Source organism: Sardina pilchardus, chromosome 10 (assembly GCF_963854185.1).
Source record: "Sardina pilchardus chromosome 10, fSarPil1.1, whole genome shotgun sequence".
NCBI classification, from domain to species: domain Eukaryota; kingdom Metazoa; phylum Chordata; class Actinopteri; order Clupeiformes; family Clupeidae; genus Sardina; species Sardina pilchardus.
Window position 1 is genome coordinate 7,665,603 of NC_085003.1, and position 18,760 is coordinate 7,684,362.

The following is an 18,760-nucleotide window of genomic DNA, read 5'->3' on the forward strand; positions in this document are numbered from 1 at the left end:
GGAGAGAGGAAGTTTATGTCAAACAGAATCCGATTAGCGCAAACCAGCCCTGTTTGATCTTGATAGCACTAGGAATGCAGTGCATTTTGTGTTTTTGTATTCAATAGAGAATCATGCACACTGAAATAGTAACAGAGTATCCTAGAGATTTGCATCTGAGACAATGCTTGGCCTTATTTGCACCCTGGCAAGGAAACAAAAATCTTATGTGATCTACTGCCTCCTAGTGACATGTACTGGGCCTGCAGTCGTTCCCTGCCAAACTCGCCTGCAGAAGACAGCCAAGATCATCCAAGGACTTCTGCAATGTATTTTTTTTCCCAGTTGAAGTAAACGCTTCATTCAAGTGCTGCAATCAGCATGCAATCAATGATTTGATTCTCTGTCTGTCAGAGGCGCCTTGCCTTGTGTTGTAGCCTACAGAGGGGTAGTGGAGAATACTTATCTTCTAAAATGTGATTAGTAATAATACATTTGAATTAGTGTTCCACAAGCATAGTTGTCATCATTATAACAGTCTAAACTCTACATAACAGTGGAACATAACCATTAGTTTTTCCCCCACACATCATCACTGGACTTATATGACTCATTTTGAGGGTTGTGATAGGGCATGTAATATGTGTAGCTGCAGCATACCAGTAAACATGCTGTAACTGGATTGCTACATGCTCTATCCATAAATAGTGCACAAAGTCCAACATGAAGCCTCAAGCCTGGATGATAATAGCGTAGTGATAGTGGTTGCCGCGGGCTGTGTGTCTGCCGACATGTCTCTGAACATTCTATTAATGTTTTATGAGCTTGCATCTTTTGATGTAACCCCTATCGACTCTGTGACCTAATGACTATGCAGCACTAAATTTGGCACTCCCATAAATTTGGCTGTGTGTATACTGTGCAGTGCCAAGATGATTAGCACCTTTCCAACAGGCCCCTGTGTTAGTGAGCGTATGGCTTCCATTCCTATTGTCAGGGTAAGGACCTCGAGCTATCCAGCATCAACAGAGGCCAGGAAGTTCTAACAGGGGGACTTTGGGAAGCACCTGGAAAGAGACGCGATAGTTACACAAATGGACAGTGATGACACTTTGCCTGGACTCTACTGTCTCCCTGGAGATTATCTCTACTACTTGTATTTGCATATTAGGCCTGTTTTGGTCAGAATCACTTTGCAAGTTGCCAAGCAGCTGTAGTTGTATTTGTGGGAGCCAGAACACAATAATATCTGTTGGTCTCTGATATACTGTTTGTATCTTCTGAAAAAAAGAGTGTGAATAAATGTTTGAAAGCATAAAATATCCTGTCTGTTTTCTTTCCACCCTGGTACACTGAGCTGGCAATGCTACTCAAAATACATACATTTATTTCCATAAACCCAATGGTAAATCTTCCCTTCTGAGCGAGAAAATACATCTTTCTTAGTTCTTCGAAATAGCCCGCAACAAAAGTTATGAAACTATTATAAGGGAAAACATGCATATTTCTTTTCCTGTGTGCATAGCTGTGTCATAAAATTGTGAGATAAACATAACTCCTAAGCTTTGAACTAGGATTTCCTGGAAAACTCAGGTATTCAGTTGCCTAGAGACATCTGGCTGAATCTACCCTACAAGTATTTCAAGATCTGCACAACTATCAAAATCTTAATGTAGATATGCACCACAGATGAAGAGAATATTTTCACAATAAAACAAAATGATAGATAGTATCAGATACTGAGGAGCTGGCAGCATCTCCTCTGCCCCAAGAAATCCTTAAAAATAAAACATGTCTGTTTAAGGTAAAATACAAAGTACAAAGACAAGAGCAAAACTGCCAAGTACTTTTAAGAATGTGCCTGAAGATGGATTCTGATACTTATGCATGGCACAAAGAAGGCCAGGGTTTGTTTAAATGCGGCCTTCCAAGGAGTCGCATCATAAAAATATCTATGCACGCTATGTCACAGGAGCATCATCTTAAATTACAAACAGTGTGGGTGAACCAAATGTCCCTGACATGGAAAACAGCACTCAATGCCAGCTGCAGGCCTAAACAGGTTATATGTGGAAAGTGAGTCTATCTCTCCCTGTCTGTCCCATTGAAGAGCCCTCTCTGTCCCATTGAAGAGATGGGTTGTATCATATGGGGGTCAGATCCTATCAACTGACGTATAGAAATGAAAACATTCAAAAGTGTTCATTGCCGATGCATATCGAATGACATTAATGAAGCTGATTTAAAATTCAAACTAAAAAAAATATAATTTGAAAATAACACAGGTGCATATTTCTGCACAGTATAATAAATAATAACAATATTAATGATAATAACTATAATACAAAATGAACATTAAATGTTACAATGTCTATGACTAAAACACTTGCTAAGTTTAGATTTTATAACAGGAAATGTGGGAAAGTAGTCCTAGTACATGTAATAGAGTCCTGCAGGATCTGCCATCAGTGTCAATCTATTCTGAATGAAATGACAACATTATGTCAACATATGTCAACAAAGGTCAAGTAGGCCTACCCCCTACTCTTATCTACTCCAATCAAAATGTAAACCTAGAATTTAAGCTTTCTGTCGTTCCCTATACAACTATAATGAGTGGATCAGGTGGGTCCATTCTAGGATGACCTGGTGATTTTATTTTCGAAGCCTAAAAACTCAGAGCTCTGTACAAAGTTAGCGCCCTATACAAACTTATACACTTGCGCCCTCTGCTGGTGATTGTCCGGACATTATATTTTACAGTGTTTTGGGCCCAGAAAAGATCACACAGACCGACGTAGTGAATCCCCTGATTAAATTGACGTCACTCATCAGCAGATCCCAAGGTCGACACCAGTGACAACGATTGACCAGCATCTCATGTGCAGTAGATTATTTTTCTACGTAAAACTGAGTTGAGCGTGGTAACAAATACTGTGCATTACTATTATGTCCATTGGTAACGTACAACTGAACTCTGCGTATTTATTTGATCCATATTGAATCATTTGTGAAGTTTAGGTTGCGAGGATTTTTCTTGAAACGTTTGCCTTAGCACAGTGAAAGCAAGCACGCTAAGCTAAACAGTCTGCACGTGAGAAAAGTGGGATTCTAGCGTACAAGTGTAAGTTGTTTATTGGCTGTGTCTTTAACTGAAGTGTTTGTCTAATTTAATGTCATTAATTAACCGTCATCGGGAGTTGTGTTAATATAGTTTTACGGTCTTCTAGTTACCTTTGGAAGTGTCCTTACCTTAGCTACCACGAGTTAGTTTGACATTAACGTTAGCTGTTCTACTTGGTAAACTTGGTATAAACTTACACGCACATAAGTCTTGGTTATTGTCTTTACGGCCAAAAACATATGGCTAATACCTGTGGGCCATGCAGGTAACCTTAGGTTTGCCAAATTTGTTCCTCGTTGATTTGATGGTTGGTCACCTCACCTCTCTCTATCCTAGGCATTCCTCTATCATGGCAACAGCCGTGCAATTTGTGCTATCCAAACTACTGTGGCCCTTGTGGAGAAGCGCTGAGGGCGACGATGATGAGAAGTTTGGTACAGGTTTGTCTCAACTGAACTGTGCAAACAGCAGGAGTCCTCCGGCTTGAACGTTCAGAACCATTGCTAATTGCACACTAACTACATCTCACCAAAACCTTAACAATCTGTTTGGTCATAGCAAAATTAATTCATTTTAGCTAAACTAAAGTGATTGCACAATACCTGTCATTTGCGCACTCTCTAAGATGTTGTATACGGCCATTTTAAGTCACAGGAGTGATATCCTTATCTTTAGGGATTTCATCCTGCATGTTTGGATTGAAATTCATTGCTACACCTTTGCAAAAAGTGAAGGAAACAAAACAACATATCCTTATTTGATTCTGTAGCTACTGAGGAGATCCAACAGGTGCGTGGAGGTATGGTGACTCGCCTGTGTCAGGATTACGGTCTGATCAATGACACCATCTACTTCACCTCCGGAGAGGTCCTGGGTGGGGTGCCACTGCGGGCTGGGGATGCCGTCAGCGCCATAGCAGTGCGTGACGGAGTTCGGTGTGGCTGGAGGGCCATCAGGGTGAGTGGAGTGTGTTTTAGTGGGCAGTGGGTGTTAGGATGTCCATTCTTTTTTAATTGCCTCTTGATTAAACCAGCCAGCCAAGAAGCGAAGGCTGTGGCTAACAGTGTAAGGATTTGACAGGCTGTGATACTGATGAGCTCATCGATGGCCATCTCTAGATAGATAGATAGATGGATAGATACTTAATGCTGGTCTTTCACCTGTCTCCCTTCAACCTCAGGTGGAGCGGCAGGCTGACGCATGGGAAGACATGGGAGAAGTGTCGCTGGAGAACGACTTTGAAAAGCTCAGACCACTGGTTGGCACGGTGACCTCATGTGATCGCGATGGAGGGTTCATCAATCAGACAACCTTTTTTCCACGCGCCGCGTTGTGTGAAGGTTGCTGACTACAATTCTTTTTGCAGTGCACACACACACATTTTGTAGAAGTTGCGAAAGTTACGTTGGTCACATTTGTCGTATCTGATCTCTTTTGCAGGTTATGAACCAATGAAGGGAGACTGGGTGCAAGCGCAGTATATCATCAGTCCCACTCACTGGTCCAGTCAGGCTCGTACGGTCTCCCCACTGCGTTATCGTCGCCTCGACCAGGTCAGTCGTCTGTAGCCCTCAGATTGAGTACTATTCTGTGTGTAGACCTGCTCGTCTGTTCCTCATAAGACCCTGTTTCATTTCCACAGTCTCTGTTAATGTGACAGTAAGAGGTGTAGTATTAATGGCTGTAGTGGGTGATGCCCACAACCAGTTACTTCACTTTGTCATTTTTGCAGAGTGATATATTTTGAGACTATCGCTCAAACGCTTAAAAAGGTTGCTGATTGTTACCTTCAGCCCTAGTATATGTCAAGACTAAGCAGTAAACTACATGCAACATCTTTCTCAGAGAGTACGTAGTATCTCCGACAGTCTCCTTGTTTTTTGGTGTGCTTGTGCCCAGGTGCGTGTGTCCAGTGTGTTCGGGAGCAGCGGTGTGGTGGAGGACAGCGTGTTCTTCAGCCTGGACTCTCTGCTGCTGCCGGCCCAGTACCGGCCCTGTCCGGGGGACCTGGTCAGCGTGGTGGTGGTGGAGAGCAGTCAGTCCTTCTACTGCTGGAGGGCTCTGTGCATGGCCCCGTCTCACAGGTGAGAACGGAGATGCAACCTAGCACCCAAAACCTTGCTCTTAAAACTCTAAACCCAGCTAGAACAGCAAGCTGCCAAGGACATCGATACAATATCTAAGAAGCAAATATGATTATATACCGGTCATGATTTTGCTGGATAATGCCATTTGATATATGAATGTAAAATCTGAGCATTGAGATAGAAGTAATACTGTATGTGTTCAGTGAGCTGAAGTAAAACTACAGATACCTGATTTTCATCAATATTACTGGCTTTCTTTTACCTTTGCTGTCTCTCTCTTTGGGTGGGACAGTGCAGGGCCTGCGTTGCCCATGCCTGAAGCAGAACTGGAGGCTCTGCTGGAGAACAAAGAAGGCCTGGTGGTCAGTGAGGTCACTGACTTTGGACCTCTGCTGATAGGAGAGAGCAAAGAGCTCGTGATATGGATAGAGTGAGTGTTGAATTACTGAATAGTTAACCCACTGGATATTTAATTTGTCTAGATGGCCCACTCTGAAATGTTTTCATGCTGGTGCGAATTTGAAAACCAAGGACATTTTGTGATATATATATATATATCCTCCTCTGTGCCTTGTTTTAGGAACAAGGGCTCAGAAGCCCATCAGCTGAAGTGCTGTGATTTTGCTGGCTGGGATTCACAAGAGCAGTTCACCTTCATCCTGGACCCGAGCACTGCTAACTCCCTGGACAGCAAGTCGCCCCTCCTGCAGCCCGGCAAAATGTGGACGCTCAACGGCGGGCCCCAGGTGCCGAGCAACCCATACGCGGCCTACATGCGAGCTCGCGTCCCCGCGCTGGGCAGCATCGGCGGCTACGGGTTCTGCCCAATGCCCGTTCTCCGCGGACAGGAGGCGGAGGACGAAGAGCAGCTGCAGAGAGACGAGGTGGACGGAGACGGCGAGGGCACGGACGCCGTGTACAAGGAGCTGCAGCAGGCCGCCAGCCAGAAGAGCGCCACCCGCTCCCTGGAGAGAGACCTGGAGATCGCACCCGGGCAGAAGGCCTCCGTGACGGTCGGCTGCCGTGGAAAGTGAGTGGTGGTGGTGGTGGTGGTAAAAAGTGAAATGTACATGATGGAAATCAGAGATTGAAAATACTTTATTGGCTCTTAATTCAAGCTAGACCTTGCTTTACTGAGTCTTTTGGCAAGCAATTCATCATCCTCAGTTTGTGCACATGAAGCGAGACGTTATCCCTTGGAACTCCTACTATGTACTAACAATTTTGTCTCTTGGGTAATATTGACAACATTGAACGAAAATTGTGTTTAAGTCTGTGTAACAGGCTTAATGAGTGTCATTCTAATCTTGCTGGTACACTAATCTGTATATTGCATATTTGCATTGTCCAATAGGAGCCTGGGTAGATGTGCAGAGCTGCTCTTGCTGCACTTCCCCTCCTTCACCATTGGGCGGCGCCTGGAGGTTTCAGTGAGCAGCAGGGAGGAGATGCTGTTGATGCCCAGCGCCCCCTACTGTCCAGTCTCCCATCTCCAACTGAGACGGCAGCAGCAGCAGCAGCTGCAGCCCACCATCGTGCGTACGGTCATGGCCCCTGCTCCAGTCAGGTCAGCTTCTCTCTGTTTTTGTCTCTCTCTCTCTGTCTCTGTCTCTGACTCCTCTCTCTCTCTCTCTCTCTCTCTCTCTCTCTCTCTCTCTCTCTCTATGCCACTACCCTGGAGACCTTTGCATGTGTGACATTTGTTTTTTGTTGTTGTTGTCAGGACATCAAAAAGGCATTTGCCTAACTTTTTGGGCAATTACCCAGTGCCACAGGCGCTGCGTGATTGTGTGGAGTCCGGGAATGACGTGCTTGTGGTTCAGCCCCAGTTGGGAGAGGTTAGTCTGGTGCAGTGCTCGTCCTTTATGTCAGTTGCACTTAATATAACCACATGCTATAGAAGGCCCGTATGGACACAGGACAACACACAGTAGATTTAGCATACGGATACGGAATGCTTCTGCCTGGTTGTCCCCTCTTCAATAACAAGACCCCTTGACCTTGTCCACTCCTCGAGTGCTGCTGACGTGGCTCCTCTGTTGACCCCTCTCTCCCCAGCCGCTGTCCCTAGCCAACCTGCCGCAGCGCTTCTCCACACTGCTGTGGCTGGAGGAGCTGCACGCCGAGTACGAGCTGCGGGAGTTCAGCATCAGCGGCGCGCTGCTGCGCAAGGGAGCCGTCCACCTGCACCTGGAGGTGCCGGGCCTGGCCGAGGGCCGACCCAGCCTGTTCCTCGGTGAGCAGCTAGCCGCCGCGTTAGGGGCTCATGGTACAATAGAGCCTTAGGAAAAAGTAAGGTCAGAGGTGCATTTTCTGGGAACTCTGTGTGTACTTTAAATCTGTTAAATAAGTACATGCCCCTTACCAATGCTGTTAATGGCTTTAAATAAAAGTCTTGGCAGAAAGGTATAACAGTAAATGATTATCTGCCAACTGTGAAAGCTACGCTAACATAGATGTATGGAGCAACCTAAGTGTATATCTGGGGTGCAGAGAATGAACATGATTCCCCTGTTCACTGTTCACATGCACTCAGAACAGTTGCCGAAACACCAAGGAGTTGTGAGAGCAGAACCTACTTTGTTAACCCCCATCATATGTTACAAGGAGAGCTTGATCATCATGGGTTTTTGTTTTTGTTTCCAGGTGACAAGGTGCTTCTCAAAAAGCCTCTGGTCGGGGGTGTGGTGGTGGAATATGTTGGCTATGTCACAGAGGTAAAGACCACATTGCGAGTCGATCGTGATTTTTGACTCATGTGAATTGCATTGGAGGTTTATGGGCGGATGGCCAGAGATAGCGTGTGATGTGTCACAGTTTGTTGCCTGTGTCTGACACCCTTAGATCAATGAGGAGGATGTGAGTCTGCGAGTGAATTATGATTTTCATAAAGCCTACCTCGGGGAGCCTTTAGACGTGGAATTCACCTTTAACAGGTAATGCCCTCTATTCCGTATTCATCTGTGAAAGCCAAACGAGGGCCTGGAAACTTGTTCTATAGCGCTGTTGTGCCTGATGTAATGATTATCAAGTGGAGGTATAAAACATTCTCTCTCTCTCTCTCTCTCTCTCTCTCTCTCTCTCTCTCTCTCTCTCTCTCTCGTGTCCATCACACCAGGTTGACGTCGCGTCGGTGCCACCTGGCCATTAATCAGGCAAAGGACTTTGGGGAGGCTGGTGAGTACTGTCTCTGTCTTCCATGTCACTCCTGTCCGTTTGGTCTCCATTTGCCATCTCCACACGGCTGAGCCTGTTCTGCTGCCTCTCATCCCACTGCCCAGTGCTGTTCCCCGGCGAGCTGACCACTCAGGCCCCTCAGTGGGTGGGAGCGTGGGGGCCAGACGAGCCCCTCCGGGACGTGCAGGAGGAGGCGGTGAGCTGAGGGGAAGGGCCCGGGGCGCAATCATATTTGGCTAGAGTGTCATTTAGGAGGGTGTCGGATGGCTGAGCCTGTGGCCCCATTTTTTTTTTTTTTTATCATTACAGAACCAGGAAGTGGAAGAGAATAATAATAATAAGGAGGGTTCGAGTGTGATCGCAGACATGAAGTCGGTGGCCACTCAAACAAAAACGGGTAAGGAGCCAGTGGAAATATTCACCTGAACTGTACACGAGTTATGTGCATACACACTAGTAGACCTGTCATGATGTTAAATGATCAACTTATTGTACGACATATGGACACAATAGCTTCTGTAGACCTCCATATTTCCTGATTGTGTTTACATTGGCACCGTTGCACAGCAGTGTACTAGAATATGAATCTAATGCCCTCAGAGGACTGCAGATAAGAGACATATGATCATACCCACCAGTGGCTCTAAAGTATAGGCTCCTGTTGCTGTGGTGGATATGTGTCATCTGTGTCCAGCAAATCTACAGTAATCTACTGTTGTGCTGTGAGGGTCTAAATAGTTTCCCAGCTAACTACAAATTCTGTTGCTAATACTGTATCTAATTGGCTATAATTTGCTGAAATAGGTGCATGGAAAAAAGATTTTATTTCATCCCATAATTTTAATATTAAAGACCAAACACTCAAATGAATATATTGTATTGAATTAATGTATGTTTGCCTTCTGCATGACCGTGCCAAAAATAGTAATTCAGGATTGCAGAGTACACTGGAATTTGGCATGGTGAATCAGCACATAATAAAAAAGATGTTAAAAAGCAATTTAAAAGAAGAAAATAACAAGCAAGTCAAGTTAAAAGAAATAGCTCACAGTAAATAAGACATGAATAGTACTAAGAACATAATGTTTGTATATGTGCCTAAACATTATGTTTGTATATATGTGCCTTTTGCATTACCGTGCCAAAATGATAATTACCAAAGATTATGTCTCCCCTTTACTAGAGCTAATGGTTGCGTAGTCAGTGTGTTTTCATAAATAGTCTAGGCCTATGCGTATTGAGTCTCTGACCGGAACAATGAAGCAATGCAGTGCAACTAACTAAATTCATCTGAAATATCATCACATCCAGCAGGGAACAAAACAATTGAAGAAGGAGAGTACTTGTGTTTGACACAATATTTTGAGACAAAGTATCCTCCAGCAAAACTAGTCATCATGACAGGCCCACATCTGAGTAGTATTACTATACTTCCCATTTTTAGAACTGTTACCTTCACCAGTAGGCTCAGTGTCCTGTCCCTTTTACAGATAGATCACCCAAGAAGGAGATTCCCCGTCCAGGCCAGTTCTTCAACCACAATCTGAATCCTGCTCAGAGGGAGGTGGTGAAACACATCCTGGTGGGAGAGTGCCGGCCCACCCCTTATGTTCTGTTCGGACCACCAGGGACCGGCAAGACGATGACCCTCATTGAGGCCATTCTACAGGTGCTAATGAAGCTTGAATCCATCATAAATGATTAGAAATGGACCATTTTGAAAGTGCAAACTATTGCCAGTTAACATTTACTCAAATAGCATGCTGATAACCTGACTCACTGTTGTGAAACGTTCCGAGTTCCTGAGTGGAACTGAGCTTGTGAAGTGTGTTCCGCTGCAGGTGTACCACCGCATCCCCTCCAGCCGCCTGCTGGTCTGCACGCCCTCCAACAGCGCCGCCGACCTCGTCTGCATTCGGCTGCACGAGAGCGGCTTCCTCCACTCGGCCAGCCTGGCGCGCGTCAACGCCTCCTGCAGGCAGGAAGAGGTACTACGTTCACTCTGAAACCACTCTGTGCCAGATGTGCCAGAAGTACCACAGACAAACGGGCAAAAATACTAGTGGCAGAAGTCTTCTGTTTTCTGCAAAGCACTTGTCAATTTTGGTAGTTATCAAGATGGGAGGGCAATTTGTAGAGTAGTGGTTGATACTGCACATCTCTTCTCTTCTCTTCTCTCTCTCTCTCTCTCTCTGTGACTCTGTGTCTCAGTCCATTCCTGAAGTGCTGCAGCAGTACTCGCGGGCGGGAGAGGACATCCGCCACGCCTCCTTCCACAGGATTGTGGTCAGCACCTGCTCCAGCGCTGGAATGTTCTATCAGATTGGCCTGCGGTGAGACGTGATGATCAGCCCAAGTTTTTCCAAAAACGTGAAACAGCTGGAAGGAACTAAATAAGAGTCTAGCTCTGAGAACATGTGGCACTTCTAATTCTGTTTTCAAAAGAGCCTGGTGCCATGCTGTCCATGGTCACTGGTTATGCCTTGTACACTACCGTTCCAAAGTTTGAAGTCACTTAGAAATTAGTCCTTTCATCATTAATGTTGTAAATGACCGCTGTAGAAAGAAATGGCTGATCTTTCATGCAATATCGACATAAGTATACAGATGCCCATTATTAGCAATCATTCATCAATGTTCCAAAACATCTGAATGCCCTTTTGCAATTATGTAAGCACATAATGTTATCTGAAAACTGCTGCCCTGATTAAAAAAAAAAAAGACAGACAATGCCACTGATCTCAGCTGGTATTCTGTCTATAATGGAGGGGAATGGACATTTCCCAAAATGACCCTAAACATTTGCATGGCAGTGTATTTGTATGTGATAAACCAAAGAGCTGATGCATTTTTCTCATCTAATCCTATGAGCTATATAAATGTGTGAATTCCCCACCACAGGGTTGGCCATTTCACCCATGTGTTCCTGGATGAGGCTGGACAGGCCACGGAGCCAGAGTGCCTGATTCCCATTGGCCTGTTGTCAGAGAAGGACGGCCAGGTCAGACTTAGCAAGCTGTATATTTGCCAACAATATTCCTACATGCCTTATCTTCACTTAACATAACAACATAAAGAACAGTCAAGTTTCATTATGGCCACTGATGCGGTACTCTTCTCTCTCCTTTTGTGTGATACAGATAGTCCTGGCTGGAGACCCATGTCAGCTAGGTCCGGTGGTGAAGTCCAAGCTAGCTTCTGTGTTTGGGCTTGGTGTGTCTCTGTTGGAGAGGCTAATGGCAATACCCCTCTACGCTTGCGATGAGAATGGCTTCAACCCTTCCCTGGTGAGCATCGTATAGCTGAATATTGTGTGTAGCACAGCATTATCTTCCCCCCCCCCCCCCCCCCCCCCCCCCTTGTATTGCTGTTCTAAATAACATGAGCACTCCTCCTCAGGTGACCAAACTCCTGTACAATTACCGCTCCCATGAGGCTTTGCTCTCGCTGCCCTCGCGGCTCTTCTATGCTGGAGACCTGGTCATGCGGGCCCAGAGGACCGTGGTGGACTCGCTGTGTCACTGGGGCCGGCTGCCCAGAAAGGGCTTCCCCTTAATCTTCCATGGACTCCGGGTGAGTTGAGCCCCCTCAGAGGCCTCCACCCTCCACTGGGTCCGGGTCACACATGTTCTAGCTTAACAATCTGTTTAAGTCGTGCTTAGGATCTGGAAGCTTGACAACTGCTGTATCTTCACTAGAGTGTGCTACTTCTTAGACGTCGCATCTCACGGGGTTGGGGGACAAGTCAAGAAATAAATATAGTGAGCTAAGCGCCTATGATGGTTCCCCTAAAGTTTAATGAATTAAATAAAAAAAGTCCGCTACACCATGAGTTCCTGATAGATCATTTAATGTTGAGACGTTTCGGGCGTTAGACATGAAGTTTAAGACTTAGGTCTGCCATTGTTTCTTTTTTAAAACTGTAATGTGTTTTCCTCTGCCATAAAATTACACACTAAAGACACTAAAGCACTGAATGTAATGAGACCTTTGTATTAATCCATGAGGTTCTTTTGTTTTGTTTTGTTTTACTCGCTCATCCTAGGCCACTGAGATGCGGGAGGGTAATAACCCCTCCTGGTTCAACCCCGGCGAGGCCGTGCAGGTGATGCTGTACTGTTGCCAGCTGGCCAAGAGGCTCTACAACCCCATCTCCCCCACCAACATCGGCATCATCGCCCCCTACAGGAAACAGGTAGCCAACACCGTGACGCCACATCCAAGAGCTGCACCACTATTACAGTTGGCCTCTGTACCGCAGTGACGTGCCTTGCATCCTTAAACACCTTCAGTCCGTAGCAGTTCATGGATTTTTCATGGCCGTTTGTCTGCTGAGACACAAGCCAAGCATGTCTGATAAAAGGCTGCTTTGTTCAGAGGCTACACTCACTCACTGGGCCCCTGGGCCAGAGCAGCAGTAGCTCTTGTGGTCAGGAGAACCGACCCCCCCCCCCCTTTTTTTTTTCTTCCTTGGCCTCTCCTTGGCCCCTGACTGCTCCGTCGCCAATGGTGTGTGGCTGCTGTGTGTTGTGTGTTGATTCAGGTGGAGAAGATCCGAGTGCTGCTCCACAGGGTGGGTCTGGCAGACATCAAAGTCGGCTCGGTGGAGGAGTTTCAGGGACAAGAATTCCTCGTCATCATCTTGTCCACGGTGAAGTGCATATCCATTCACCACTGTATTCTGACCTGTAGCAGTCACAGTTCAACCAGCCCTGTTGTGTCTCTGTAGGAACCATGCAGTCAGCTAGTCTAGATTTAAGTATTTTAGCAGATTTATGCAGTAACTATAGTTGGCGTGAAAATGGCTTGACTAGCTATAGTATGGGCATAATTGTATGTGTTGTATATTGATTATGATGATGTTTCTGTGTAATCCGCTATCGATGTACTTCACAATCTTGGTGACAAAGACTTTTGATGTTCTTCCATTTGACGTTTTCCTCTAGGTGCGATCCAATGAGGCTGTGCTGGACGAAGGCCTTCAGAATGTGCTGGGCTTCCTCTCCAACCCAAAGCGCTTCAATGTGGCCATTACCAGAGCCAAAGCCCTGCTCATAGTTGTGGGCAACCCTCACATTCTCATCAAGGTACCTACTGTAAAGCCATTGTCCACTCTGTATGCTATGACGTATTGTTACGATTTCACAGAAACGTCCACCTTCATATTGATAATTGCAAGCAACAATACACATTGATCTTGGTTGTGTTCTTTCACCTACTTGTTTTCAGAAGGTCCCGCTATTGTGGATGAGATGTGTATTGTTGGTAAAAGATATTGCATAACAAAGTGAGACACAAGATCTAGTCACGTAGAAGGACAATCAAGATGCAGAGTTTAATTCGGCTGTATACAGGAGAGAGGCACACACACAAAGCACAATGTACAGTACTCCAGAGTCTCTGATTTGACAAATAATTATTTAGGCTTAGTACCCAACAGCAAAGGATAGATAATCTTACAATAACAGTGGCAAAGTCGGGAGCCAGTCTACCCTAATCAATGATGCAAATGGCTGTTGACCCAAAAGTTTTATCAATCCTAGCGGCTTATCCATGTAGAAGAACAACATGATACAGGGCCATTACGCAGAATCATACTTTTAGTGTAGTGACCCACTAGTGAAAAGCAAAACATTAAGCCACACATTTGAATATTGGACGTGATGCTCTATTCCACTTTCTCTCAGTATCGTATTTAATGAGTGTTTTTGTTTCTCTATTTTCTGTTATGTAGGACCCTTGTTTCAATGCCCTGCTACAGTACGCATATGACAATGGAGCTTTCGTCGGCTCTGATCCTCCTGTTTCTCTCCATTCATCCCAGAGGTTTGTGCTTTGTGCCTTTACATACAATTAGACAAATAAGAACAGATACATTTGTTTGTAAACCAAACATTTTTTCTAACTTTTTTTTTTCTGTACACTCTTTGGGCTCAGCTTGGAGAAAGAAAGTTGACTGCACCCTGACTGGAGACCTTTACCTGAAAGTCTTTCTTCATCACTGTTTCAAAAGTACTGTTTGTGTATTTTGTTAATAAAATAATTAAGTCATTGCCAAGCCTATGTGGTCTTCATTTGTTGAGGAAATTGTGTGGGCACCTGAAGGGTTTTTATGCCACATACAGGGCAACTATTTATCATCTACACCCCTCACCAAAATACTGGCCTTGGAGCTGAAGGTTAAAGGGCAATTCAAATGATTACATAAAATATAATAAACATTTGCTATTTTTGGCTGAAGAATGTACACAAGAAAAATACACAATAAAAGCATGTTATCATTCACATCATACAAATAGCAAGGCATTTCATTGAGGTTATGGACGTGACAAATTTCCTGTGGAATTGCTCTAAAGTATTATTTTCAGTGAACTTTGTACTCTATACCGAGCACCATTTAAATCCATATTTTCACATTTCGAATAACATTTTTTTATTATTATTTGGGCTGAAAATATATATTTTTTACTTGAAGATAGACTGAATGTAACGACTAACATTAGATAGATACTTTGTACACGTTTTCTTGTTTTAGCTCTCCTCTCCAGTTCACATATGGTTTCCCAGCATCCCTCAATTTAGACTTCCTTGCTCTGTCCTTCCATTCATTCATGTTAGCTCTCCTTTTTTCCAAGGTTTTGCCTAATGTCCGCAGCGGACATGAAATCAACCGGCGTCTCCATTTGTCGTTAGTGAACATAAACCTGAGACTATTTTAAAGTCTAAAATCCAGAGTACATACAGAGCCTTGGAGACAGGGTCAAGGAGTGGCTCTCTGCAGACCTGTCATATCACACAGGCTAGCATACTGTCTGACAGGATGGTGTGCTGTTAGCCAACTCCTAGCACTGTTTAGAAGAATTAGGCATTTTCAAACTATTTCTGTACACAAAGTGGCACACTTACATCCATGCCACATGGTTATCTCTTTTTTTTTTTGGACTTTTACAATTGAGTCCATGCGACAAACAACCGTATAAGATGTATGAGTTCCTATGAATACAAAAGTCTTATTTCTCTAAAATTTCTAAAGAATTTTGATAGAATGTTCTTCACCTTTGCCAAGATAAAACACTGAACTGATTCAACAAAATATGCTGGTTCAATCAAACTAGCGTGTGTCTATATTACAGTATATGTTACTTCATCATTAAGCCACTTTGATAAATTATACATGAGTAAAAAAGTGCATTCTCCAAGTGACCATACGTAGAGGCTTGTACTAGGCAGGTTGTACTGCACTTGGCCTTTTATGTTATACTATTGCAGTGGTTCTACTGACTATATTGTTTGTCCATAGACATACAACTCATCTGTAGCTATGTTGTTGCCCACCAAATTTGGAAAGTGAGATCATAAAGCAAGTGGATAGATTAATGAGTTAATGTATTAACCTAATGAACTGAGCGCTGTTGTGTTAAAAGTGTGCATCACGTGGTCTGATGTTCTGCTCATTAACCAAGCAGCCAACCGTACAATGTGCGAATGGCCCATATTAGAGACATGAATGGCCAGAGACATCAGTGGGTCAAAGAAGCCATTATTCAAGCATTGTTGATGTATCGTGGAATTAGCCTTGCAAAGTGAGTTCAACATTGCAAAAGTGGGGTTGTCTGTCAACACCCCAGCCACATGACCAGAGCATGCCTCAGACTTGACTTGAGACTCCTTCACAAACCCTTCTGCATGGCTCACTACTGTAGGAATACAGTGCCCTATGACTCAGATGCCTGCCAGACTTATGATTTCCTGATGAGGGCACGTTTGATTTTTCCCATTTCTCTTTTATCATACCATTCTTGTTTGGTCACAACTGACGTGCACCACCTTCTCGCTGACACTCAAGGACTCAAAAGTCAGCAAAAGACACTGATGCCCTACAGGTGTGTGTTTTTGTGCGTTTGCACATCCTCGTCTGTCTGTCTGAAAGGAAGGGAGCGCTGCCGCCAGGTCTCGTGTCTATGTGCCACGGTCGGCGTCTCCAGCACGCCTGCCTCAGAGACTGTATTCATGTGACAATTGAGTGCGAGTCTGTCTGCAGTGACAGCCCCAGTGGAGCCCCCTGTTAGAGGGGTAATGACCGGGAGAGCTGGACAGGAGACTGGGGCTGAATGGGGGAGGGGGTTGAGGGTAGACCAAGGAGGTCCACATGACAGCTCTAATGAGTCAGGAGGAGGTGGCTTTCATGTGAGCGGAGTGGGACAAGCTGGAGGTCTTTGATGTGGCTTTCAGGTGCCAGGGCCCTGCCTGCTCTCTATCCCAGAGCTTGTTGTCACACTTGGGTTCTGTTTGGATTTGACGAAGTTCCCTGCTGAACCTTGCCAGTCCAGTCTTGTTGAAGTTGGCCGAATTCTTATAGAATATTATTCTAAGACGCCTAATTCAAATATAAACATTTTGGATGGAATCTTCAAACATACTTTGTGGCCCTGAAATTGCTTTTTTTGTTTTTCAATGAATTACAGGCTTGGTGAGCCACACTGACTTCTTGCTGAAAACATTTGATAGATAATGACATGTCATGGCGCCTTATTCAGACAATGCTGATGTTTTGGACTGAGAGCCAGCTAGACGTACTGATGTCAGGTATATACTGTAAGACCAGGTGCCCCAGTCCCATTAGGTGACACCATCCGCACATTAACAACACAAACACAGAGAGGCAGGAGGGACATTAGAAAGAAAAACATGCTCCTGGGGGATTACTACATGGGAGACAAAGGCAGGTTAGTCAAACAAATGCCCCCCATTGTTCCCACAAATTGGTCTGTGGCTCTAATTGCCCAGTTAGGCCCCCTTGCAAACTCCCGTCTTTGCCTGGTGCAGCTTCGGCTGGTGCAGGGGGACGGCGAAGGGAGCCATCGGGGCTGGGGACGGGACGGCCAGGGCCGGGCAGCCTTGGAGACAGGGCCGAGGAGCGGCTCTCTGCAGACCTGTCACATATCACACAGCACACTGTCTGACAGGGTGGTGTGCTGTTAGCCAACTGCTAGCCGTGTTTAGAAGATTTGGGCTTTACATCATTTATCCAGCCTTCTAGTTTCTAATGTTCTGTAAAAGTGAATCTTTGACATTACATTACCAGTGGTTTAAAGCTATGTACAACAGTTCAGATAAACACATCCAAAATGTTTCACAAAAGACATGAAATTGTATGTTCAGTATTAACACCAAGTCTCTCAATTCTTTCACAAAACTGTTGTTATATTATAGACACTGTCCAAAGTTCATCACTCCTATATATATACAGTATAAACAGAGAAAATATCCCAAATGAAGTTAAATTAAATAAATAAATTAATTAAATAGTGTGTATCTAAATGTTCAACATTGTGTACGTAATTGTTCACGTTATGTGAATTACTTACAATTCAGCCTTCTAAATCAGACGCCACATCAAGTATTGGAGAACAAATCAGATGGTTTGCTCAAGCAAAGGACAGTTAATTGCCAATTGGTCCTAACATCTGATGCTATCATGCAGTTGTAACAGCATTCTCAATTAGGCCAGTTTAGTCTATAAGGCAGACGACCATCAGAACTGCGGCTAAATGGTAGCATTTAGCATTTCAATATGAAAACAGCACAGGGACACATCAAAGGCATTTGATGGGGTGGCCAAGGCAGCAGACAGACTGCCCCTAATGACAGTGATGAGCCAGGCAGAGCAGTCTGACTGCGGAGGAGCTCAAATTAACATAAAGGAGACACCAGAGGAGCTGTCAGCGCACAGGAGTCTGGCAGTCTGACCATACCGTCCTCTTCTTAGACAACACACAGACACGGCACTCCAAGACACTGTGACAGGGCCATGTGTACTATTCTATACATATAGGTGCAAAAGAGAAATACATAAAATGCTGTTGAGTCAAATTTATTCAAATACAAAACATATCATACATCCTACATGTGTGCAAATGACTACTCAACAAAATCAATAATGGCTATCTACCTCTGCCTGAAGATAATCACCATTGAGAATGACAGCAACTTTCCCTTTATTGATAAACATGTCCATGTGTAGAATTGAACTCACATTCTACATACTATGTGCAATGACATTGCACATACATTTGTTGTTTATTTGTGGACTATCATATCAGTTCATTTTTTCCAGGAGACTGATGGATGGATAACCTCGGGCTGTGAGTCTGGGACTTTGATTGTTTGTCTAATGTCCCCCTCCCCTCCCTCCCTCCCTCCCTCTCGTCTGCAGTCAGTTATCTCCTGCTTCACACATCGTCTGCTGCTCTTTGATAGGCTGTTGATAACTGGGCCTGTCTGAGGCGGCCCGCCTGTATAAATAGGCCTAGACTGACCCTCACTCCAGCAGTACCTACAGTACCTACCAAGGACTTTCTCTCTCCATCGCATCCTGCCAACTGATCTGCTC

At 44.6% G+C, this 18,760-nt stretch overlaps 1 protein-coding gene across 1 annotated transcript; it reads left to right on the forward strand.

Annotated features, from left to right (window-relative positions):
• Window positions 1–2,776: 2,776 nt before the first annotated feature.
• Window positions 2,777–14,420, forward strand: mov10l1 (Mov10 like RNA helicase 1). The gene is made up of 27 exons (XM_062548288.1): window positions 2,777–3,103; window positions 3,440–3,543; window positions 3,873–4,060; window positions 4,284–4,443; window positions 4,544–4,656; window positions 5,003–5,187; window positions 5,483–5,620; window positions 5,771–6,220; window positions 6,545–6,757; window positions 6,914–7,028; window positions 7,249–7,426; window positions 7,837–7,907; window positions 8,035–8,126; window positions 8,309–8,367; window positions 8,472–8,563; window positions 8,677–8,764; window positions 9,858–10,036; window positions 10,209–10,355; window positions 10,579–10,700; window positions 11,269–11,368; window positions 11,508–11,654; window positions 11,767–11,940; window positions 12,413–12,562; window positions 12,911–13,018; window positions 13,314–13,454; window positions 14,102–14,193; window positions 14,305–14,420. The coding sequence occupies exons 2-27, from the start codon at window positions 3,453–3,455 to the stop codon at window positions 14,321–14,323; spliced, it is 3,612 nt and encodes a 1,203-aa protein (XP_062404272.1). The 5' UTR covers window positions 2,777–3,103; window positions 3,440–3,452; the 3' UTR covers window positions 14,324–14,420.
• The last annotated feature ends 4,340 nt before the right edge of the window (window positions 14,421–18,760 follow it).